At 45.8% G+C, this 24,718-nt stretch overlaps 2 protein-coding genes across 3 annotated transcripts; both read left to right on the plus strand.

The window, feature by feature from the left end:
* Positions 1–4,961: 4,961 nt before the first annotated feature.
* LOC127335377 (uncharacterized) lies at positions 4,962–10,120 on the plus strand. Of its 2 annotated transcripts, none has more exons than XM_051362022.1 (9): positions 4,962–5,369; positions 6,043–6,212; positions 6,721–6,916; positions 7,380–7,550; positions 7,640–7,756; positions 8,093–8,290; positions 9,099–9,158; positions 9,233–9,331; positions 9,740–10,120. In XM_051362022.1, exons 2-9 carry the CDS (start codon positions 6,070–6,072, stop codon positions 9,896–9,898), a joined length of 1,143 nt encoding a protein of 380 aa, XP_051217982.1. In that variant the 5' UTR covers positions 4,962–5,369; positions 6,043–6,069; the 3' UTR covers positions 9,899–10,120. The 2 variants fall into 2 exon arrangements, with proteins under 2 accessions (XP_051217982.1, XP_051217983.1); XM_051362023.1 differs by having other exon boundaries at positions 6,048–6,212.
* Positions 10,121–11,602: 1,482 nt separating this feature from the next.
* Positions 11,603–14,225, plus strand: LOC127335378 (mitochondrial pyruvate carrier 1). The gene is made up of 5 exons (XM_051362024.2): positions 11,603–11,759; positions 11,899–11,996; positions 13,467–13,521; positions 13,618–13,753; positions 13,955–14,225. Exons 2-5 carry the CDS (start codon positions 11,901–11,903, stop codon positions 13,989–13,991), a joined length of 324 nt encoding a protein of 107 aa, XP_051217984.1. The 5' UTR covers positions 11,603–11,759; positions 11,899–11,900; the 3' UTR covers positions 13,992–14,225.
* Positions 14,226–24,718: the final 10,493 nt, after the last annotated feature.

The raw sequence follows: 24,718 nt of genomic DNA on the forward strand, positions 1-24,718 counted from the left end.
ACCGAGTGTAAGAAACATATGTTGCATTCTAGGATTAAGATTAACAAATCTGGCTTCCAACATGTGCACTAAAGAGGCTGTAGCAATTTCATAATTAGGAGCAAGTTCTACCAAGTGTCTATCTTCAAAATCTTCAACTATACTAACATGAGTGAAAAATTCGTCTATATTATCTCTTCCAATGATAGACCCTTACCCTACCGGTATATCTTTCAGAGTGAACTTAGGATGAAGCATGATGAAATAAACAAAAGGTACATAAAGTAAATGCAAGTAACTAGATTTTTTTTGTATTTTTGATATAAGAACGCAAACAAGACAGTAAATAAGGTAATGCGAGTAACTAATTTTTTTGTATTTTTGATATAAAGAAACAAGCAAAGCAGTAAATAAAATGAAGCAAGACAAAAACAAAGTAAAGAGATTGGAAGTGAGAGACTCCCCTTGCAGCGTGTCTTGATCTCCCCGGCAACGGCGCCAGAAAACAGTCTTGATGGCGCGTGATGCACACGTCCGTTGGGAACCCCAAGAGGAATGTGTGATGCGCACAGCAGTAAGTTTCCCCTCAGAAAGAAACCAAGGTTTATCGAACCAGTAGGAGTCAAGGGCCACGTGAAGGTCGTTGGTGACGGAGTGTAGTGCGGCGCAACACCAGGGATTCCGGCGCCAACGTGGAACCTGCACAACACAATCAAAATAAATTTCCCCAACGTAACAGTGAGGTTGTCAATCTCACCGGGTTGCTGTAAGCAAAGGATTAAATGTATAGTGTGGAAGGTGATGTTTGTTTGCGAATAAGAGTAGAGAACAATGATTGCAGTAGATTGTATTCAGATGTAAAAGAATGGACCGGGGTCCACAGTTCACTAGTGGTGTCTCCCATAAGATAAATAGCATGTTGGGTGAATAAATTACAGTTGCGCAATTGACAAATAGAGATGCATACATATCATGATGATTACTATGAGATTTAATCAGGGCATTACGACAAAGTACATAGACCGCTATCCAGCATGCATCTATGCCTAAAAAGTCCACCTTCGTGTTAGCATCCGCACCCCTTCCAGTATTAAGTTGCAAACAACAGACAATTGCATTAAGTATGGTGCGTAATGTAATCAACACAAATATCTTTAGACAAAGCATTGATGTTTTATCCCTAGTGGCAACAGCACATCCACAACCTTAGAACTTTCTGTCACTGTCCCAGATTCAATGGAGGCATGAACCCACTATCGAGCATAAATACTTCCTCTTGGAGTTACAAGTATCAACTTGGCCAGAGACTCTACTAGCAACGGAGAGCATGCAAGAACATAAACAACATATGTATGATAGATTGATAATCAACTTGACATAGTATTCAATATTCATCGGATCCCAACAAACACAACATGTAGCATTACAAATAGATGATCTTGATCATGATAGGCAGCTCACAAGATCTAACATGATAGCACAATGAGGAGAAGACAACCATCTAGCTACTGCTATGGACCCATAGTCCAAAGATGAACTACTCACGCATCAATCCGGAGGCGGGCATGATGGTGTAGAGCCCTCCGGTGATGATTCCCCTCTCCGGCAGGGTGCCGAAGGCGATCTCCTGAATCCCCCGAGATGGGATTGGCGGCGGCGGCGCCTCTGGAAGTATTTCCGTATCGTGGCTCTCGGTAATAGGGTTTTTTGCGACGGAGAGTTTAAGTAGGCGGAAGGGCAGGATCGGTGGAGGCACAGGAGCCCCACACCATAGGCCGGCGCGAGCCCCTCCCTGGCCGCGCCGCCCTATGGTCTGGCCACCTCGTGGCCCCACTTCGTATGCTCTTCGGTCTTCTGGAAGCTCCGTGGAAAAATAAGACCCTGGGCATTGATTTCGTCCAATTCCGAGAATATTTCTTTTGTAGGATTTCTGAAACCAAAAACAGCAGAAAACAGCAACTGGCGCTTCGGCATCTCGTTAATAGGTTAGTGCCGGAAAATGCATAATAATGACATAAAGTGTGTATAAAACATGTGAGTATTGTCGTAGAAGTAGCATGGAACATAAGAAATTATAGATACGTTTGAGACGTATCAGCGGGCACGGGCGGGGGCGCCGCCGGCCAGGTCGGGCACGGGCGAGGGAGGCGCTGGCCGCGTTGGCCACGGGCGGTGGCGGAGCCGTCCGCGCGAGGCATGGGCGGGGCCGCCGCCGGCCGCGTCGGCCACGCGCGGCCACGGGCACGGGTGAGGGCGGCACCGGCTGCGTCGGCCACGGGCGGGCACGCACGAGCGGTGGTGGAGGTCGACGCGGGTGAGACCTGCTCTCGCCGGGCGGAGGTCGACGCGGGCGGACTGGGCCGGGCGCGCCGGGCGTGGCAGGACGGAACGCGCGGAGCTCGCCAGGGCATGGCGGGGGCGGAGGTCGCCGTGCCTTGGCGACCCGTGGCGCGGCGGAGCTCGCCGGGAAGTGGCGGGGTGGGGGCGGAGGTCGCCGGGACGGGGGCAGGGACGGAGGCTGCCGGGCCGAGGCTCGACGGGACGGGGCAGAGCTCGCCGGGCATGTTCTTGCCCAACTAGTAGTAGTATGGCTCGATGGGGAAGAGGAATAATTTGGGTCTCACATACGGTTGGAGAACCAAAAAAAGCCACGGACATATTGTCTGTCCGTGTGTCCGGAGGTCGACCCAAACAACCACAATCGGACGACTAAACACGTCCGTTTGGGTCGTGGGGTTGGAGATGCCCTAAAGTCCGGATTTCCGCCCCGGGCGTCAAACGGCTGGAGATGCTTTGGGTGTGTTTGGTAGCCCGGGGCTACTCAGAAATTCTCCTCCCAACCGAGAATTTGAGGAGATCCAGTGTTTGTTAGCCCGGCTCGGGCCACCTCCACACTGCTGAGGGGATACGGAAAAAGGCTCAGAGCCGGGTTGAAGAGCGAAGCCCAAATCTAGCTTCGCTGCTCATCCGGGATGAGGCAATCCCGCAAAACACTGTAGCAGTGGCCCGCCCCACCCCCAGACCCTCACCCCGCAGCGTCATTTCCCCCCACGCCTCCTCTCTCTTCCCGTGCCACCAACTTCTCCTCGTTGCCAACCACGGCCTGGAGCGTCGCCGCCCGACCCTGGATGCCGCCCGACCCTGGACGCCCCCGCCGCCGCTGGACCACCACGGCCAGACGCGCCTCAGCTCCAGACCGGCGGCCAGACGGCTCTTCCTCCTCCCGCGTCGGCTCTTCCTCCTCCCGCCGGCGCCGGCGCCCCACGGCCCTTCTTCCGCCACCGCCGGCGCCCCACGGCCCTTCTACCGCCGCCTCCCACCACCGCCGGCGCCCCACGACCAGCCATCACCGGCGATTTGCTCCTCCCGCGCCTCAGCAATCCCGCGTCGGCCATTCCTCCTCCCGCGTCGAACACAGGCCAGACGAGCAAGCGGCCCACGGCCCTCCTTCCGCCACCGCCGACGCCCCACGGCCCTTCTACCGCCGCCTCCCACCACCACCGGCGCCCCACGGCCAGCCATCACCGGCGATTTGCTCCCAGCACGGTTGAGGGTTGAGGGCCTGATTGCTTTTTTATTTTTGTGTTCAAGGTTCTTTGTGTAAAATTGTGAACCTCTTTGCAAATTATTTTATGTGTGAATGGTTGAGCTCAGATTGGCTCACCAAACAACATCTTAGCTCACCATGGCTGAGCAGGCCCGACCTACCAAACATGTGCTAAATCTCAGCTCAATTTGTATAAGGTCAAATTATCTCACGAGGGAAAGTCTACCCAGTCTACCAAACACACCCTTTTTGATTTGGATTGTCACGCGTCGTCCGCACGAGTTGGTCCACCGATTCTGTCGTATAGGATTTTTTTTCCGGTCTGCCTGACCTAAAATCAGGCCGGAACCCCTCAAGAAAAGAAACTATGGGTGTGTTTGGTAGCCCGGGGCTACTCAGAGATTCTCCTCTCAGCAGAGATTTTGGGAAGATTCAGTGTTTGTTAGCCCGGCTCGTGCCATCTCCACACTGCTGAGGGGATACGAAAAAGAGGCCAGAGCCGGGACGAGGAGCGAAGCCCAAATCGAGCTTCGCTGCTCATCCAGGATGAGCCAATCCCGCAGAACACTGTAGCAGTGACCCGGCACCCCCCAGACCCCCACCCCGCACACCATTCGTCCCCAACATCTCCTCTCCTCAACGCTGGCAGCAGCCTGCTCCTCACGCCGCCGCAAGCCACGCCCTCCCGCGCCGCCGCCCACGTCCTTCCGAGCCGCCGACCACGCCAGGGTCTCCCGCCGCCACCGCCACGACCTCGCGCCTCCGCCAGGCTCTCACGCCGCCGCCGCACGGCCTCGCGCCTCCGGCAGGGCCTCCCGCCGCCGCCACCACGGCCCTCCCGCGCCACCACCACGGTCTCGCGCGCCGCCGCCGAGGGCCACGACCTCGCGCCTCCGCCGGGCTCTCACGCCGCCGCCGCACGGCCTCGCGCCTCCGCCGCACGGCCTCGCGCCTCCGCCAGGGCCTCCCGCCTGCATCCTCCTCCAGCCCGACTCCATCCCGGCCCTCGAGGACGCTCTCCTCTCACATCTCAGGCCGCCGGTCGGATGCGCAGTCTGGACCTCCGCCGCTAGCCCGTGTCTCGTCGAAGCTCCTTGCAGCAGCGACGACGGCGGCTGCGCGTGGCGGCGACTGCTCGCGCCGGCAGCGGCACCGATAACCTCCAGGGACTCGATTGCTTTTTGGTTTTTATATCTAAGGAGCCGATTGCTTCTTTCTTTTCTGTCCAAGGAGCTCTGTGTAAAAATAAGGTGGGAGAAAATCTTTGTCCAGCTTATTTTACCAAACAACATCTGTGCTGAGCTGAGCTGAGCAAACCCAGGCTACCAAACATGTAAGAAAATCTGAGCTAAGCTTGTCTAAGGGCAGCATGTATGAGTGGAGATATTGATTCTCTGATAGCCCGGGCTACCAAACACGCCCTATAGTCCGGTACGCGGACGCGTCACATGTAACCACATCTTCTTAAAACAAATTGCTTCTTCTTCCCCGCAACCGGCTCCACCAACCTCCCCCGACAGCTGCCCGTGGCGTCCACCACGGCCGGCCCCCTCCTCCGGAACCACAGCCTGCGGCCTCAACGCCGCCACTGCCGCTAACCGCCCACCCCGCCTCCCTCTCTATTCGGGGTCCCCGTTTCACCCTCACCCTAACACCCCGCCGGGCAGCTCCGGTCGCCGGACAAGAAACAATCGACGCGGGCGGGGGCTGGTAGCGCAGCAAGTAGATGGTTCGTTTTTCTTCTTCTGATCACAGATTCACGTGCCCCGTGTGATTCAGAGGCCCCATCACCTCTCCCGCCTGTCTCCTACAAGGTCTCCCGCTCCTGATCCTTCCACCGAAGGTAGGGAGTTTGCCTAGAATGTTGTTATCAAGATCGAGTTTTGTTCTAGTATTCCATTTATGAGCAATTTCGGATTGGAACTGTACTATACCAATATATTCCATTGTTTTGTTCGATCCTAGTTGACCCCATGTCCATTCGTAGGATGCACATTGTATTTGGGTGCCCAATCTGTTACCATCAACTCACACCGCTTATATCAGCATGCTCATTCTCAAGGTTTTGAGGGTTCAGCTGACCCCATGCCCCCCCTCATACCTGGTGGAATGATACTGATTGTAGTTATTAAAGTATTATTTGCTAAGAGTATTTGGTTTTTTGTTCAGGCAGTGATTAGTAGGACGACTCTCAGTAACCTTCACACATCCCTTGTTTAGTTTAACCTTTAATCTGTTGCAGCATTGTAAAGGAGGACATGCTTATCCATTGTACATCTGATGTTTCTTCGTCATTATTTTTGACAGCGAGAAACAACGTAGTAATCTGAATTGATGTCATCCGTTAGCTGCATTTAGTTGCAGGCGTGCTTTTTGTGTAATTTATTTCCCTTCGATTTTATTTAGTCCATACGATTTGCACACACAAGTTTACTCAAATTCATAGGCCAGGCAACTTTATAGTAACATACAGTTATTTTCAAAATAAATGATGGGGTATCTTTCTTGCTATATAGTGAAGGTATCATCAAGTACTCACAGAAATGGACAAGAAGAAAGAAGTCAATGACATAGAACCTGGACCAGATTCTTCTCGGTCCGTGGACAGATTTGGCTTTATAAAGACAGAACAAAGTAACTCTCAGGAGGGAGTTCTGAAAAGCAGATCCACACATGAACGCGGAAGGTATTCCCGGGGGTCTCTTGTTATACTTATAGCCCTTATATGTTTGACTAGTTATGTCGGAGGCAGTAAATCTTCTTTATCAATTACCTTGTCTATTTCTATGAATATGTTACTCTAGTTCGTTTCTATGTGGCTTAACATTAAAAAAATAGATCTACAGGGCAGGCAAGGTCTGAAACTCTGGACTGGGCGTGCACTCTTATGCCACTAGCCAACCTAGTGACGCTTGGTTCTATGTTTCTTGTGACATTAACCATATCTGTTTCTGGTAGTTGACGCATGCTAAATTTATATGCTTACTTATGCATGGTCCTTCTTAGCAATTTTTGTGAGTGGCTGTCAGATATTTGACTCCTTGTATGATAAAGTATACTTCGTATTTACTATCTGGCTTATGTTTTTACCCTGGTACAATGTTGCCGCATGGATCAGGCTTATCTAAATTAGCCGTTAACTTTTCATTTCTCTAAGAAATCTGCCTCATGGGAAATTCTTTTTGTTACTGTAGAGAGGAAAGGAGGATAAGAAAGTGGAGGAAGATGATAGGTGCTGGTGGTAGCGACTGGAAGCAATATTGTAGAAGGAATCCTCATGTGGTCAAAAGAAGAATAAGGAAAGGAATTCCTGATTGTCTCAGAGGGCTTGTTTGGCAGTTGATTTCAGGAAGCAGGGACCTCCTGCTAATGAATCCTGGTGTTTACGAGGTACTCATAATCATCCTTTTGGTTGAATCATTTGGCGTTAATGTTGGCATTGCTGGTTCTTTGTAACTGATAAGAAAAGTTATGATTCTTCTTAAAATACTCCATCGGTTCATAAATAGATGTCGTTTTAGAAGTCATATTATTTTGGTGTATCTTATAAATAATTCTGGTTAAAATCATATTATTTAACCAGCATATTATTTATAGATCTAGTTAAAATTCATATTATTCTGGTTAAAGAAAAGTCATATTATTTATAGATCTGGTTAAAATTCCTTTGGTGTATCTTATAAATACATGTTGTTTTAGCTAAACTCTGCAGATTATTTATACGGATTTTACCTTCTGTAGATCATGTTTATTCAAGCTCATATTTCGCTGCACTATGTGCAAGCGCCTCTATTGTACTTATTCCAGACTTGAGTGATTTTTGTATGTAACTAACTATGTTTTCTTTGGACAGACTCTGGTCATATATGAGACATCAACATCAGAATTGGAAATTATTCGTGACATATCGCGTACATTTCCATCTCATGTTTTCTTCCAACAGAGACATGGCCCAGGTCAAAGATCTCTGTATAACGTTTTAAAAGCGTACTCTGTTTATGATAGGGACGTTGGATATGTGCAGGTTTGTGTTCACCCCCGCCAGCGTATTACCAAGGGATGAACATATTCTCTGGATTAACATGCTGTTCCTTTTGCGCTATCATGATGCAGGGAATGGGATTTATAGCAGGGTTGCTGCTTCTCTATATGAGCGAAGAGGATGCATTTTGGTTAATTGTAGCTTTGCTAAAAGGAGCTGTCCATGCGCCAATGGAAGGCTTGTATCAGGTGATCAAACTTCTTTGATGCTTTTTGTTTTCCTGTGAGCACACAACTCAAATGACTTTACAGAGTGGTGAATGAGAGTTTTTTTTTTTCGTTCTGATGTGTTTTTGTCATGCTTATCATCATCTTATACTATAGTTTTTCCTCTCATTTGGATATACTTAATTATTGAACCAAAATTACTGTTTTTTCTCCTGGGCACATGTTTTGCCACTTGTTCAGAAATAATTTTCTTTCTTTTGAGTAATTAATCACATGCAAAATCATGGATTTTTTGGAAGGAATCTGTATATTCTGAGCACTTTTTAACAAACGTTAATGTTTATACTCCCTGAACAGCCTGGTTTGCCGCTTGTGCAACAATATCTGTTTCAGTTTGAGAGATTAGTTAGAGAGCACATGCCAAAGTTGGGAGAACATTTTATTGAAGAAATGATAAATCCAAGCATGTATGCAAGTCAATGGTTTATCACGGTTTTCTCATATTCCTTTCCATTTCCTATGACTCTTAGAGTTTGGGATGTCTTCCTTTATGAGGTAAAAATCTCGCCCTTCATATTTGTTTCCTGTCTGGTGTTTATCCCACTTATGAGTTGTGAGCTGTGCTTACCTGATTTTGCAAGCATGTTATAGGACCTGTATAACCATTATTTGTTCTAGTATCGCCTATGAGTTGTGAGCTGTGCTTAACTGATTTTGCAAGCATGTTATAGGACCTGTATAACCATTATTTGTTCTAGTATCGCCTATGAGTTGTGAGCTGTGCTTAACTGATTTTGCAAGCATGTTATAGGACCTGTATAACCATTATTTGTTCTAGTATCGCCTATTTTAACACACATTAACTGTGGAGTCTGATGTGGATATATAGGTAAATAATATCAAATGTGGAGTTTTTTCGGGCTTCGGTTGCTTTGGATGACCAAATGCACCTTAAAATTTAATTTTCAGATGAACTACAGTGTCAATATAGGATCCAGACAGAATCGTTTTGTGATCTATTAGTTACCACCTTTAATAATTGTGAAGCTCCCTTGCAGAGAAGCGCTCTGGAGAACATGTCCTGTAGTTTTATTTACGCGTTACAAAAAATTGAATGTAGCTAACACTTATCAGTGGGGTCCTACTAAAATGTTCTTCTAATAAGTCACATGAGATTGTGTTTCCATTTATTCCATACTCTTTTTATGTTCAAAATCAAAAGACATGTATGTTTGTGGTCCTTTCATATGACTATATCCTTGTAAGTTTGTCAATATACCAATCTTCTAGATGCAAGTATTAAAAAACCTGATTGTATCTGATTTACTTGCTTTTGCTGATTATTGAGTCGTCCTAATTACAGGGTATTAAGGTTGTGTTCCAAGTTGGACTGGCTCTATTGAGATTCTGCCATGATGACCTGGTAAGTTTCTTGGTGCTTGTATTGCTTTCCCATGAAAGACATTTTTAAGAATTACTGAAGTTACCTTCTGTCAGGTCAAATTGCCTTTTGAGGAACTTTTACATTCCTTGAGAAATTTTCCAGAGGATGCAACTGATCCAGATAAACTATTGCCGATTGCCTTCTCATTTAAGGTGATGAACTGTTTCTTGAAGCAGATGAGATACTATTTACTATATTAGTATGTCCGTTGTTTTGTGAGTTGTATTTTTTCTCCTGTTCATCTTATTATGGCAATATTACTGTCTTGTGAATTATATGTTCTCTTGTTTATCTTCTTGTCTGTAGTACTATATTTATTGCTCATCTTATTATGGCAACATTACTGTTTATCGACTTACTATCTTTTCTCTTGTTTGGTAAAAAATTGTCTCCTTTATATGACTATATTTGTTTCTTAGAACTCCCCTATTTGGTGGTCCATGGTTGGTGTATCACATATGGATATGGTACAAAGAGTAAACACTTGTACATTTGGGGATGATCGGAGGACTGAATTTGCAGTACAAGATTGGTACTGACAACCAACATCTTACTTTCAGGTGTTGAGTCATCTCGAGGAGCTTGAGAAAGAGTACCGGAAACGATTGGAGGGTCCCAACGCAAGCTCAAGTAGTAAGCGGCTTCAGCCCCTCAAATCAAAATCTATGCGCAGGGTTGGCAGCCAGGTCTTGTCAAACTCAAATGTTGGTAAAAAATAACTGACAATTCTTGTGCTGCAAACCGAGCCACCTCGTTGTATATGCGTTGTATAGGGCGGCATTTACTCATAATTTTGTTTCGTTTTTGTAAATCGCCATAACAGCAAAGGTTCTTGCATCTTGATGTTGTATTTTGTTCTCGTTGCTGGATGAACTGTAAATATTCGTTATGAGATGGAATAATGTTTCAATAATCATATTGGGCCTACATTGCCTTGTTTACCTGTTGATTGTACCCGCCAATACCAGCTTTTTTCGTTCTATACGTGCAATTGCAAAAACATATCATGTGCCATGTGTGAAGTTCTAATATTCTTTAAACTCTACTTTGAAGGAGCAAAGGAAGACGACATTCCAAAACCCTATCAGATTCGAGGCCAAGTTCAGTAAACAGTAACCGAAAACTTCGGAACCGAAAAAACTATATTCAGTCCTCTGAAAACGTGAGGAAGATTTTGCAGCTGGGAACACGAACTGAAAAAACGCAATTCAAATGTCGCAGGAAAATTCGTCAATGATCATATATAGATGGAAGTTTGATGCTCCAATTGAGCATCAAAAGTTACATAATCGTTACCGAAAACCTAAATTAGCTAGTAGCCCTAACCACGCAGACTAATTCTGAGCAAAAGGAGGCCCAATTGGCCTCTGCGCGCCGCGGTGCCGGTGGTGGCGGAGCTCGGGCGTCGAGGCGGAGGACGACGTCGACCTGGAGGCCGGTGAAGAGCTCCACGACTCGGAGTCAAGCTCGAGACTATCTCGAGCTTGACGTGGCGGACACGCTCCTCCTGGCGCACCGCCTCGTACTCACGCACTTGGCGGACGACGTCAGCCTCCTCCCGGCGGAAGCGAGCGCGGGCCTCCGCCGTCGAGATCGCCGCCACCTGTGTGACCACGACGTCCTCCTCTTCGGAGCTATGCACGTAGTCTCCAGCGGAGAACGTGGGATCCCACACGGGGACGAGCTCCTCCTCGTCGGAGCTGTCGTACACATGCGGGCGTGGTGGGCGGCTCGAACCGTCGGACGAGGAGCCCTCGCTGTCGTTGATGCCGTAGTTGGCGAGCTTCCGTGGGGGCGTGAGCCCCCAGTTCGTCCACCGGCGGCGCTGCGCTTGCGCGCGCCCTCCGACCGGTTGAACTTCCGGCGTTCCGCCTTCGTACGGAACACGGGGGGCCGCGGCGGCGAGTCCCTGCCGCCCCGTACAGAGCCACCACACGAGGCCATGGCGTCGCGGAGCTGGGGCGAAGCTAAGCTTCTGCGCGCTAGATTGCTCGGAGAGGAGACTGGTGGCGGAGGAGCGAGTTGCAGCGGCAGAGGGGAGTAGGGTTTGGAAACCGGACTCCCCTCTGCGGCCCGTTTTAATACGGGGCGGCCACCGAGTTTCTCGGCCCCCGAACTCTGTTTACGGGCCAGGCCGCGAGTTCGGACTCTGTTCTGGGCCTATTTCAGCCTGGACCATAAACTCGCCGGAATTTTCCGGTTCCGATGCTCTTAGAAGGAGCAAGGGAAGATGACATTCTAAAACCCTATCAATTCGAGGCCAAGCTCAGCAAAGTTTTATCAGATTAAGAAGGAGCAAAGGGAAAATGACATTCCCAAGCTCTGTAAAATTCTTGGCCAAGATCAATACACGAACAAATTTTGAAGGGCAGATGTAAGCGCACCTAGACATAATTGCATGCTCAGCCGTCGGATGAAAAAGAAGCAGAAAAAAGAATCTAAAAAAGAAACATTCCCCAAATCCCCACTCCCCATCTGCGCCACCAAACATCTCTCCTCCCCCTGAACTCGCCTCCGCCGTCGCCCGTCAACTGGTCGGCCATCCTCTCCGGCAGGCAGCCGTCGAGTCATCCGCTCGAGGTCCCTTGCCTCTCTCCCACGCTCTTTGTCTCTCCAGGCTGGGGCGGATCTGCTCACGTAAACCCGATGATCAGATCCCCCCGCCCTGCTGCGGAAATCGAGTTTGGTGGCTGATGCGATTTGGTTTTGGCATGGGCAGGCATGGCGACGGCGTTCAAGGCGTTCGTGAACAGCCCCGTCGGGCCCAAGACCACCCACTTCTGGGGTCCCGTCGCAAACTGGGGCTTCGTCCTCGCGGTACGCACGCACTCCGTGGATCCTGCATGATATGGTTTCTTCCCTAAACCTGCGCGTGCAGTTTAGTCGATTGCGACGACTGTAGTACTGTAGTCCCCCTATGCGGTCTTATTGCCGCTCTGGATTTGATATAAACGTATCAATCAAGCAAATAATTCTGCTCGAGGAACATTTGACAGATGCTACAAATGGTAAATGTTGAAACAGACAGCTCTTTGGTTCGGCTTAGTTAAATACTCTTGTTAGTATCATATGCAGATAGAGTTTCTCTTCCACCTTGGAGCCAGTTGGGAGGGGGTTATCTTTAAACTTAAATTAACCAACATTTTCCCATTTTGTTTGTAACAGTACTACTAACTGTACTCATAGATGTTAGTTGTTCCATGCTATATCCTGATATAGGAGCCTCTCGGCCTCAGGATGCTTGCCAATTGCTTATGGAGCTTAACTTGGCAGACGAGCTGCGCAAAAATGGTAGATAACAAAGTTGATTTTGTTGGATCATAATCTCCAATCTGCTTGTTAATAGTGTATTATTAGTGTTTCCAATTGCACACGTGTAATGCCATTGGAACCTGGGAGTGTATATCTCGCAGATTGTTGCACAAACAATAAAGTTGCGAAATCTAGGGCAATCCTATCGTCCTGAACTATATAACGATGATTTCGCGCGGAAACCACAAGTGTAGCTCGAGCTACACGTAGCTCGGTTTTTGAAAAAATTGAAAACAATATTTTAAAGTTTCAAAGAAATCTGAAATTAAATCTACATGTAGATAATACTGTGATCTCCAAACGTGGAAAATTTCGACTGGAAATACTCCCTCCGGTTCATATTAATTGACTCTAATATGGATGTATCTAGAACTAAAATGTGTCTAGATACATCCATATTGAAGTCAATTAATATGAATCGGAGGGAGTACCTTATATTCGGAGCTGTGCAAAAATGACAAATTCTGATATCAATATTAGTGAACACTGTCAGATTTCAAAATCTCAAAAACTGTCAGATTTTTTCATTTTCTGCAGCCCAGGATATGAGGTATTTCGAGTTCAAATTTTACAGATTGGTAGATCCAATCATTGTCTACATCTAGATTTTTTGTCAGATTTTTTTGAATTTTAAAATCCCATTTTCAATTTTTTGCAAAAAAAGGAGCTACATGTAGCTCGGGCTACAAAAATTCACTCTCAGGATTTCGCGGCATAATATGCATCGGTGTTTATGAACTGAGCTGATACATTTGTTTATCTTTCAAATAAACACCTCGCAAGTTTTCATCATTCACATAAATGATTATAACACATCTGTGCAAGTGATAGATCAGATGTGGGAGTATGTTCGCCGGGAGTAAGGAATAGGCTTCCGTAATTGAATAGTCGCCTTAGGTTCTACCTTGACTTTACTTAACATTTATCATCTGAACACTATAGTGAATTATCCCTCTAATTTTATTTTGGTTGCAGGGCTTGGTTGACTTGAACAAGCCTCCTGAAATGATATCCGGCAACATGACAGCAGGTTGCTGAAATACTCAGAGATCTGTCCCACAAGCCACAATTCCTATTCGATGAACTGATCTCAACTTAGTCAATAATGCCTGTTGTTTTTATGTAGCCATGTGTGTGTATTCTGGACTCTTTATGAGGTTTGCATGGATGGTACAGCCCCGAAACTACTTGCTTTTGGCGTGCCATGCCTCCAATGAAACCGTCCAGCTCTACCATTTATCTCGCTGCGCTAAGGCTCAGGGGTAAGACGTCTGCAGCACAATTGTTCCTGGTTCCTGTCATTAGTAGTAGCCACCGCCAAACATTTACCAGATGCATGGTCTTCCATTTTGCAATTATACCTGCAGTATATTGATTAAACTCCTATCGGTTGTAATACGAGGATTGTACCGAAGTGTATGCTATGGTAAACTGATGTTGATGTCTTTGTTTGGATTTGACAGGTATCTGGACAAGAAAGTGCCGGAGGCCCAACAGTAAGGAGGAGAACGTTGTTTCTGAAGCCAGAGGCCATGTGACTCCACAGTCGGCATTTCAGTTGAATAATTAAAATTTGTTCCTGAAGCTTTGCAATGCTCATCCTGTAATGGAGCGATTTGCGTGTTACGCAGCATGATACTCCTGCCTCTGACCTGATGTAGCGTTACAGCCTCCTGTTCATGAAACCTGATTCATGCCATATTTTTTCAATGCACATAGTCTGAGTGCAAGATCCGCAGCCTAGAGTCACTGCTTGATTTTACTGTTAATTCTCTCTGCACTGATCTCGTTCTCTGCACGCTGTTCTCTGGCCGTAGAGTTCTTACAGAAATTGGGATGAGATCGGGAGAATTTGGGGTGAGATTTAGACGAAACAGGAAGGTGGCTGAGAGTCTGAGAGGAGTATAGGAGGAAGTCTCAGCATCTATCTCTAGTCGCGTCTCCCAGAGAGATTTGGGGCGCGCTGGATAAAAGAAAATGTGTCGGCGCCCCGAGTCAGTCCCCGCATTATAGGGCACGCCGGACACAACGAAAAACGAGGCGAGACGTGGCGGGACCGACGCGTCAGCGGCTCGGAAGCTTAAAACTCCGTCGCCTACCTTTGGTCAAGCGACGTTAATGGCGTCCCAGTTTTTCCAGGCGGCGCAGAGACGCGTCTCGTTGTGCATGGCCAGTGGCCGTCCGCGCCGGCGTTATTGCGTCCAACGACCCGCTGCCGCTTCGCCTGCCGCCGCTGTACATTAAGAGGCACTGCGGTTCATCCCAATCTCTCGCCGCTCCCAAATCTTCTCCTCGCCGCTCCAACCAATGTCGTCGTCCTCCCGCAAGATCGTCGCGGCGAACGGCTTCGGCCGCGGCAGCCTCACCATGAAGGAGGCGTGGGCGCTGTACCGCGCGGGATATCCCGTCCCGCCGGACATGCGCCTGCCAAATAGCGGCGGGTGAAAGATGACCGTGAACGGCATAGGCGTCCCGCTGCCGCCGTCGCCGGGCACGGAGCGCTGGAGGGACGCCATTAGGGCCCGGCGATCTGCACTCGACGCCGACGAGCGGGCCGATCCGACCTGGGGGTCACCGGCAACGACGCCTGGTTGATCGCCTACTTCCAGGCGCAATACGACATGGAGATGCACATCACCACCGGCCTCGTCGGCGGGCCGACAGCTGGAACAGGGACGGACGCCTCCTATTCTGGGGCGTTCCGGGACGCACCCTGGAGAACTTCATCGACGACATCCACAACGGCGCTCAAAGGTTGGAGGCGCCGTCCTCACCGCCACCGTCTCCCGCAGCGCACTGGCAGCCGAGGAGGACATACTCGTCCTCCTCCAACTCTTCCTCGTCAGGGCCGGCCCGATCGACGCCGTCGTAGTCGCACCGCTCCGCGCCCTACACCGTCCCCAAGCGCGTGGTGAAGGAGGAGTCGGCGACGCCCGTCAATCCGAAGCGCAACGGCAGCGGGAGCCGATAGCAGCAAAGGCGCGGCGGCGGCGCCCTTCTCATCCTGAAGCCGGAGGTGAAGGAGGAGCAAGACGACGAGGAAGCGGCGAAGGCGGCGCTGCTGGCGGAGTACGAGCGGCAGCAGTGGCTAATCGCTAGCAGCGACGATCCCAAGGACTGCCCAGGGCTGCGAGCGGCGTGCTTGGCGTCGCTGAACGATAAGGACGCCTGGAGGGGCGACCTCGACACGGCGATCGCCATGTCCATCCGCGACACCGGCAAGCCGCCCGTGGACCTCACCGACGACGGCGAGGCAGGACCAAGCGACCTGGTGAAGGACGAGCCTGACGAACGCGTCAAGCAGGAGGTCGTCACCGACGACATGTACAACTTTCACCAGTACTACGACGCTCCAGCCGCCGCGAGTACTTCTAGATTAGGGTTTAGTTTAAATTTGATCGAATCTTGTTCGAATCTATGTAATATATATAGCAAGTTTGGATGAATTTAATCGAATCTCGCTCAAGTTTTAAATTTCCAAAATTATATTTAGGGGACGTGGCTGGGGAGCGACGTCCCCCAAACACGACACGAACAAAACACATCCCCCAAACACTCGATCCAGCGCCGTTTAAGGAACGGTTTGGGGGAAGCCACGGGAGCTCGGATTTCTCTCAACTAACCCGTCCTAGCTACTTCTCCATCTGACTGAAGTTGCGTCTCAGCAACCTTCGATGTTGCCCTGTCCGTGGACCATCGATCCATGTCCATCGCAGCCAAAGATGGAGGCGCGACACCCTATGCGTGGAAATTTGATTTGAATCAGTTTTTGCACTATAGTTGATTGTAAACAAATCTATTTGGACTCGGTTAGAGAAACAAAAGACCATGCGGTTGGTAGGTTCAAATTTAAGGAGCGTTGTGCCTAAACTAGTTCAATCTTAACCTCCTCTAATCTACATAATGATAAGTTCTACATAAAAAAGATGCTTCTCGATGTTGTAATTCCATCCCAGTGACCGATTTGCAGGTCCATTCACGGTTTAAAATTCTATTGCGTGTTCCATTTGGAGCATTTTTGATTAATTTTTTGTCAATTTGTCGTACACGTGGATCATTTGAAATTTCCTTCAAGGAGTAGCTTCACCTTACCATTTCACACAACTTCCATGTACAAAGTTTTTAATTTTAACATTGTATAAACTTTTAGATCTACTCATTTACGAATATTAAAACAAAAATTTTGAATACAAAAGTTGTGTGAAATGATGAGATAAAACTACATCTCGAAAGAATTTTCAAATGGTTGTCCGTGTGCGCTGAATTTGAAAAAATCGTCTAAAAAAACTTCAGAGGAAATAAAAAATAGACATTCGAAAGCTCAACTAAACTAAGTTCTGGTCGGGGGTCACGAGAATAAATTCGTAACGTCAAGTCATGTAAAGCTCATGTCAAATCGAAGCACCAATTTATAGATTGAAGAAGAATTAAAGTAATAATCTATACAAGAGGCAAGGATACACTGCAGAGAAGAGTTTCTCGTTCTGTTTTCGAATCCAACAGCCGTAAGGCATCTTCAACGGGGCGACGCAAACGGATGTTTTTCTTCTATTTGCGTCTGCGCGGATAAAAAACGCGCTCCAGCGGCTAGACGCAAAACGTCCGCAGTGTCCGTCCTGACGCAAACGTGGATCAAATATGCGTCAGGAATGCGTATGTGCGGTGCGAATGTTGTCCGCGCGTTCGTTTGGATCCGTTTGGTCTGCATGCAGCCATCTCTCTCCTCCTTTAATCACGCATGCGGTTATTTCTAGCAACATAAATAAAATCTTTTTCTCTCTCTCCTCTCTAATCACGCATGCGGTCAAATAAATACGTCCCTGCCGATGGAAAAGGGGCAGACGCATGCGAACATACGGACGTTTTTTATATCCGTACTCAACGCAAACGGACATAAATATGCGTCGACTAGGAGGTGCCCTAACAGTGCAAAGCTGGCCTTGCAACGATAAGTCGTACTACATCCCAGCCAAGGCGAGGGGCTCTATCAGAGAATTGAATGTGTCCTGCCGTACTCCAGTTCTCCTGCGACAGCGGTGGTGATTGGGACTGGTCAGGTGGATGACACCTCGCCATGGCGTGCTAATCCTGACAATTTAAGCGTTTAAAATGTGTCGCGTCATTGAAGATGCCTTAACAAACGCTAACGCAGATATACGTACAATAACAGACCTGACTCGGCGAAACAGAAAAAACAGCCATAGCGGCTGCCTGACAAGCACTGGGAAATCGAGATTACATGGATCATTTCGTGCTATGGCCTACACGGTTCTTATCTCAAGCCACCTCTTACATGTAAAAAAGATACAAACCACGATGTGATTCTATTTCAGAAATGGATTTTGACTTTCGCTAACTCAAACTTCTCAACTTTATGTTAGTTTGGATTTTGTTTTAGACAATTTTTTTTTATCAAATTGACCGCACAACTCTTGTGTTGTAAATTTTTCGCTCTTGTTGTCATACATAGGGGTGTAAATGGTGTAGATAATTTATGCTCTGAATCTGCATCCATTTTTAAGGATATGTCTGCACATAGAAATCCACCGCACATGATATTGAGTAAACGAATATCCGACAAATATGGTACTGATAATATCCAACGAATATGAATTATCCGATATTTTTTATGGATTATCCGAGATCATCAAAGCGGATAATCCGCTAAAATTAGTCCAACCCAAAATATTTAGACAATATAGTTTGTTAATTGGCTGAACTATGTATGCTACTAACACACAACTTGCTTTGTCGTGATAACAAGTGTGCATGTTTAGCTATAGTCTACTAATACATGCTTTTTGCTAACATTTTTTTACATAAAATAAAGCATACTTCTAATTTAATGTGTATATTTTTTTAATTATCCCCTTTCGATCCGAGTCCGTCTGAAGTCCGCTCCATATCCGTAATCCGATATAATCCGCATTCAACTAAAAATCCGCACCCGAGTATTATCCGCTCTCATCCAAATTTTCTACAAAATATGATAAAGCATATGAAATTAGCAATATTCAATTTGATCTGATCCGTTCGCATCTCATGAAGGAATATGTCTGCATCTAACTACTACTATAATGTAAGGTGTTCAGCAGTTCAGGTAAGAGTAACCACGTGGGGACAATATGAAAGAGCAAAAATAGTTTTGTATGCAAGTAAACAAGATATAGTTAGCTATGTCTCTGTAAGAAAAAGAACTTCACAAGCTACCTAAGAAGCTGGGGAACCGTGGACCAAGTCAAGAGAGGACTCTTATGCAGTGTGTCGAGCGTTAAGATTGCCAGCTAATCCTCAGAAAAAGTACACCGGATAAATCCTTAAAATTTCATGTTCATTGATAAAACTGTCGGATAAGGACATGATTATTGATGATCATTGTACAGGTCCTAAGCAAATTACTTCATGAATTTGCTAAAAAGAGAGAGAGATGGAGAATCGTTTATCGTGTTTATTTGGCATGTTATTTGCATTCTAAACGAGGAAAAACATTTTGCTGTTAATAACTTGATATCAGCAATGCAAAGAAGGATGAATGTAATTCTTTTTTTTAGCTATGTGCATCCGTAATGTCATTAAGGTAGGGACTATCTATTTGGCATCTGAGTGTTTTCTTTTTAGACATCACTCGAATTTCCTGCACCAATAAACACACGCCAGCTGTTCGTGGTCCCTGTGCCAAAAATTCCAGAAAACTGGGCGTGGTTGGCTTGTACTGGTTGGTTCCCTAACAGCTTTTGACCAAAAAAAACCAACCACTCCTGCCCGTTGCATCGCGTGACCATCTTCTTGCTTGGCAAGAAAAGGCAACACAACGCTCCCATCTCTTCCAGGAAACAATCCTGTTTTCACCCTGAGTAAACAACAGGCAAGAAACAAGGTTTACTTGTTAGATAACACACAATACCAATTCAGGAAAATTAAAGAAACAGTATGATTATGTGAAATTCATGTGATCCAAATATGAAAATAAATCAGTTTCCTAAGGAAACAACAATCAAGACAAGTAACAAATATGCACAGAACTTCAAGCTCTTCTACCAGCGTAGTAGTGCAGATGAAAAATATGCACTCAGAAGACATGCCAAGCACTATTGCCAAGCCCTAAGCTTTGTCAGTACTAAGCAGATTAACAGCTCAAACAGAGAGGTTCAGTGAGACAATAAACCAAAGGAAAATAAATAGTTTCTGATTTCTAATAAAAGCTCCAGAAATAAAGCAGCTAAATACCTAAGAAGGAACCCAAAAATTAAACCCTTTGCAAAATGTATGTACCGCTGCATTTAGAAAGAAATAAAAAAAATAGTTGACATGCCTTACATATATATGCATGCTACTTACTTACATCATTTCTGAATATGTCTGTATGTCCAAGTTCAAGTGCCTTACGAAGTAGCTTTGAAAATTTGTATTTGAAGACAATTTAGTATGGTAATACACTGCTAAAAATACAAAAAAATTAATGTGCCTAAAATTGTATAGGGACAGTACACACAGTTAATGCAAGACATGATTTGCCTTGGCAGTCAAGAGGATCCCGCTTTACAGGTCAGTTTAGTATTTAAAACATTATATGCTTACAGAGAAAACATAAAATTAACTGTATGTATTAAACTATGATTGTGTTACTTTGATTTCAGACTATGTCATACATGGAGCTGTTGGGCATGGATGTGTCTGTCCCTAATAAGGTAACTTTTTGAAACAAGATAGTTCTCCTCATTTCATATGTTGAAAAAAAGAATAAACATTTTATTCTGCCTCATTAGGGTTACAAAAAGAATAAACATTTTATTCTGCCTCATTAGGGTTACAAAAAGAATAAACATTTTGTTAACCTCCATGATGTCGGATACAAAATGTTGAAGTCACCAGAACAAAAAAGGCAGTGTAAAAAAATTTAGTACCTCAGTAGGGTTACAAAATTCTTCAATGCTTGCTGACGAATCATCTTCGTCAGTCCATTCAGAGTCAGCATTGTTTGTACCAACACGTTTTGTTTGAACTTTACCCATCTACAATCATAAAACAGGAAAAAGCATATATATCAGACAATGCATTTACAAAAATCTTTATAGATCCTATATGCACTGCATACCATATACAGACCAAGAAAATTCATAAAAATGATACTTAGAAAAATGAAGATGAGAAAAATGCATATACAATGCATATACACTGCATATACACTGCATATACAGTGCATATGCGATGCACATATGACCTAGAGTCAAATAACTAATGAAAATGACAAGAATAAAATCTGGATAGTGTGTGCATACAATTTCATGTTTGATTGAAGCCGTAACAAGTATGCAAAAAAAATTATCATTTAGAGTACGGCTAAAAAATTGTCGGTAGCTTTTGCAAATCTCACTATGTGCTAATGTTTGCATATGCACGCATATACAAAATGCATAGACACTGTATATGCATCCTATATACATTGCATATACACTGTATATGATCCTATATACATTGCACTTGGTTACTCTCTCGACCAGGTAATCATAAGAAATGAGAAAAAGAAGGAACACAATTTCTATCCCTAGCCAGAGAAACTAAGGAAAAAAAACTCATACAAATGATACTAAGAAAATTTAGACGAGAAAATGTATATACAATGCATATACACTGCATATACATTGCATATACATAAGATAATTTTGCGTCAGGAGATCACCAGACACCAACTTCAACATGAACAACCACGAGCAGCGACACCGGAAGCAACAAGGACACATATAAAGATGAGAAAAAAATGCATATACAATGCATATACACTGCATATCCAGTGCATACACATATACACTATGCCCCGTACCCTACGCCCGTACCCCAAAAATAAGCTGGAGATATACAAATGCATCTACGACATATACAGTAGGATACACTGCATTTACATATAAAAATCAGACAGTATATACAAAAATCAAATAACAATCCACGCCCTGGATGCTTGATGCCCCTGCATTGCATATACAGTGTACTTGCTGATACATACATTGCATCTATGATTGTATATAAACTATATTTACATACTAACAGAGAGGCAAAATCCACACAACCTACATTGTATATACATTGTACTTTCTCATATATACAATGCATCTACAAAATGTATTAATTTCTCCCTGTGCCAACCAGCCACCCCGCTATTAAAATTGTTAAGATACAAAATGCACAAACTGGTTCCTAAAAAAATGGAGTATAAAATGTAAGAAGACTTTCATAAAACTGTTAGCAAATCAGTGATGTGGGACTATTGGGACTCGACCGGGCTGGCTCAAGGTCAGTCTGACTGTAAAAAACACTCTGACCCCTACTCACATTAACATAAGGTTAAGAAAAGTTAGGGCCACAGCAGGTGTGTTATGAATTTAGGGGACCATGAGATACACCCTCGCAAAATTAGGAACCTGTTTGTGAGTAGTACAAACATTGCCATCTACTCCTAATGAACACACTTATATCCAGATAAAACCCAAAGTCCAAGCAAGAAAATATGGTCCATCCCTCTCACACACACTTTCCCCAAGATGAGAAGAATCTCAAGCTAGCTTCAGCTCCAAAAAATACCATTAAGCTTCACCAGAAAACAATTAGCTCACACTGTCAATGTCACACACACATAGACCGAAACAAAGAGGAGGCAGCCAGCCTGCCTGCAGGCCGGAGGGAGATCTCCACCATAGGGAAAAGAATACCACCAATATATTCTTTGTGTTGTAAAATCAGTAGTGCTCAATGCAGCACTCAAACAAAAAGCTAAGAGACTCACAGTGTTATCAAGTCTTGAATAAATTTCATAAGCACAGAAAATTCAGTTTTCCATGCGAGCATCTTGGCACCTCGAAATCGCCTCTAATCAAAACTATCAGACTAACACCTCGAAATAATTTTTTATGGTCTAAGCACACAAACTCTATTTTCCAGTGGAGAAATGGACGCAAACTTTCGATTCTCACCACACACGGCCGAGACATCAGTCAACTCAAAAATAAGAACAACCAGTGATATGGCAACATCAGGGAACTTGCAAGGAAAAGCTATAATGCACTACCGTTGGTTTTGTTGATTATTATGCCAGTCGGTAGGCCAACGTCGCGCCCCTGTATAAACAACATCATCAAAAAGGCGACACCCCCACCTCCACCACGCTAAGGTACAAACACAACAGGGAGCAAAAAATGCCACACACAAAACATATACATCTACATACCGCCTGGATATTGGGAAATTTGCATCTCTCCATATTGCAGAAAATACAGTAAAATCATGCTTGCAAAAAGGGTTTATCTACAGATAGCCAAAATTATTCCAAAGCCCCCCACCACCCCCCATAGAATACTTCCCTACAAAAGCAATGTGTATATACAATGTACCTCTATACATACATTGCATATACAAAAAAATAAGAACAGGTTTACTCATCATTTACTGGTTTACTTCGTTCAGAAAAAGCGACAATAAGAACAGGTGTACTCATTATTTGTGCACCCCTCTGGTATATGCTTTAGAAATGAAAACTAACACAAAACACAGTGCAACACAAAGAATATATTCATTCACGCATAATAATCAAGCAGAGCACAAACTACAAGTAATATCTTCTTCATCATCAATCATCAAAAAAAGCCAGAAGCCAAGGTACTATGCATCCACGGGAAGCAAAAATACTCTGAAAAAATTCCACCAATATGGAACTGCTTCATGCTACTAAATTACTCCCTAAACACATACACAGAGCAAAACTACTGTATCTACAGAGCATCCACGGGAAGCATCCACGGGAACATATATGAACACCCAAAACTACTAGCAAAATCTACAGAGCAAGTGGACATGAAGCATCCACGTGAAACCACCACACTATCTACGATTCCTGTTACTGAAAATCGCCTCGTCATGCAACAGATCAACAGATCCACGAGGGATTTGGATCGTCGCTTACCTTGGGGACGAGCTCGGTGAAGAACAATGGAGATGCCGCCCCAGGCCCCGAGGCCCCCCCAGCCCCCACTCCCACCCGCAGGATACGGAAAGGCGCACAGACGGACGGGCTCGACCGCGGCGGACGGAGATGCCACCCCAGGCCCGAGGCCCCCCAGCCCCCACTCCCACCCGCAGGCTGCGGAAAGGCGCACGGGCGGACGGGCTCGACCGCGGCGGACGAGTTCGATCGCGGCGGACGGCCTCGTCTCCGACAACGCCGGAGATTTCTCCCCTTCCCCTTCGCGGCGGACCGGCGGGGGATTTGGCTCGAAATGAGGAAAAGCCCGTTGAAGCCAGTGTGTGGCCCCCCGAACGAAAAAACCGGTGGAAACAAAAAAAAACCAGAAAAAAAGACCGTACACGCACCGGTCAACTATGGGTGAGCGAAAAACATGACTTTGCCGGGTGAAAAATTACACGCTACAAAATTCGAGTGCTGGCGAATTGAAAAACAACCGAGTGATGAACAGCAAAAGTGTTAAGGTATTACGTTGTTTCAAAAGTTAGATGTATTTGGTATCTTCTTAATATTAATATATACTCCTTCGCGTTCTTAGTTAATTGACGTGGAGTCACCCCAGAAGTAAACAATGGCTAGGCACATTGCCCGTCGATTAATTCAGACTAGAGTAGTACTTCTTATCAAAAAAAGTTAATATGCTCGCATGCTTGGAGCGAAGAGGGCTCCACTTTCACGCTAGCCAGCATCGACACTGTTGAGAACAAGCCAGCCTCTTTAACACGTTTTTGTTGCTTTAATACCCATGTTACTTAGGATTTTTTTCTTCCGTGGCCAACCAAACAAGCCATTTTCTTCTTCCTAGATACAGAAAAAAGCTTCGCGAGCAACCAATCACAACATTCCTTCTTGCCTCAGCGTACACTGCAGAGAACAGTTTCTCTTTCTGTTTCCGAATCCAACAGCCGCAACAGTGCAAAACTGGCCTTGCAACGAGAAGTCGTACTACATACATCCCATGCAAGGCGAGGGGCTCCATCAGAGGAGAATGTGTCCGGCGGCTCTCGAATTCTCCACGCCTGCAACAGCGGTGCTGATTGGGACTGACAGGGCCCGGTCAGGTGGATGACACCTCGCCGTGGCGTGCTGATCCTAACGAACGCTCACGCAGATATACGGACAAGAACAGACTGACTCGGCGAAACAAACAAAAAACGACTATAGCGGCTGCCTGACAAGCACCGGGAAAACGAGATTACATGGGTCCTTTCCTGCT

The sequence above is a fragment of the Lolium perenne genome, chromosome 2 (genome assembly GCF_019359855.2).
Source record: "Lolium perenne isolate Kyuss_39 chromosome 2, Kyuss_2.0, whole genome shotgun sequence".
NCBI lineage: Eukaryota > Viridiplantae > Streptophyta > Magnoliopsida > Poales > Poaceae > Lolium > Lolium perenne.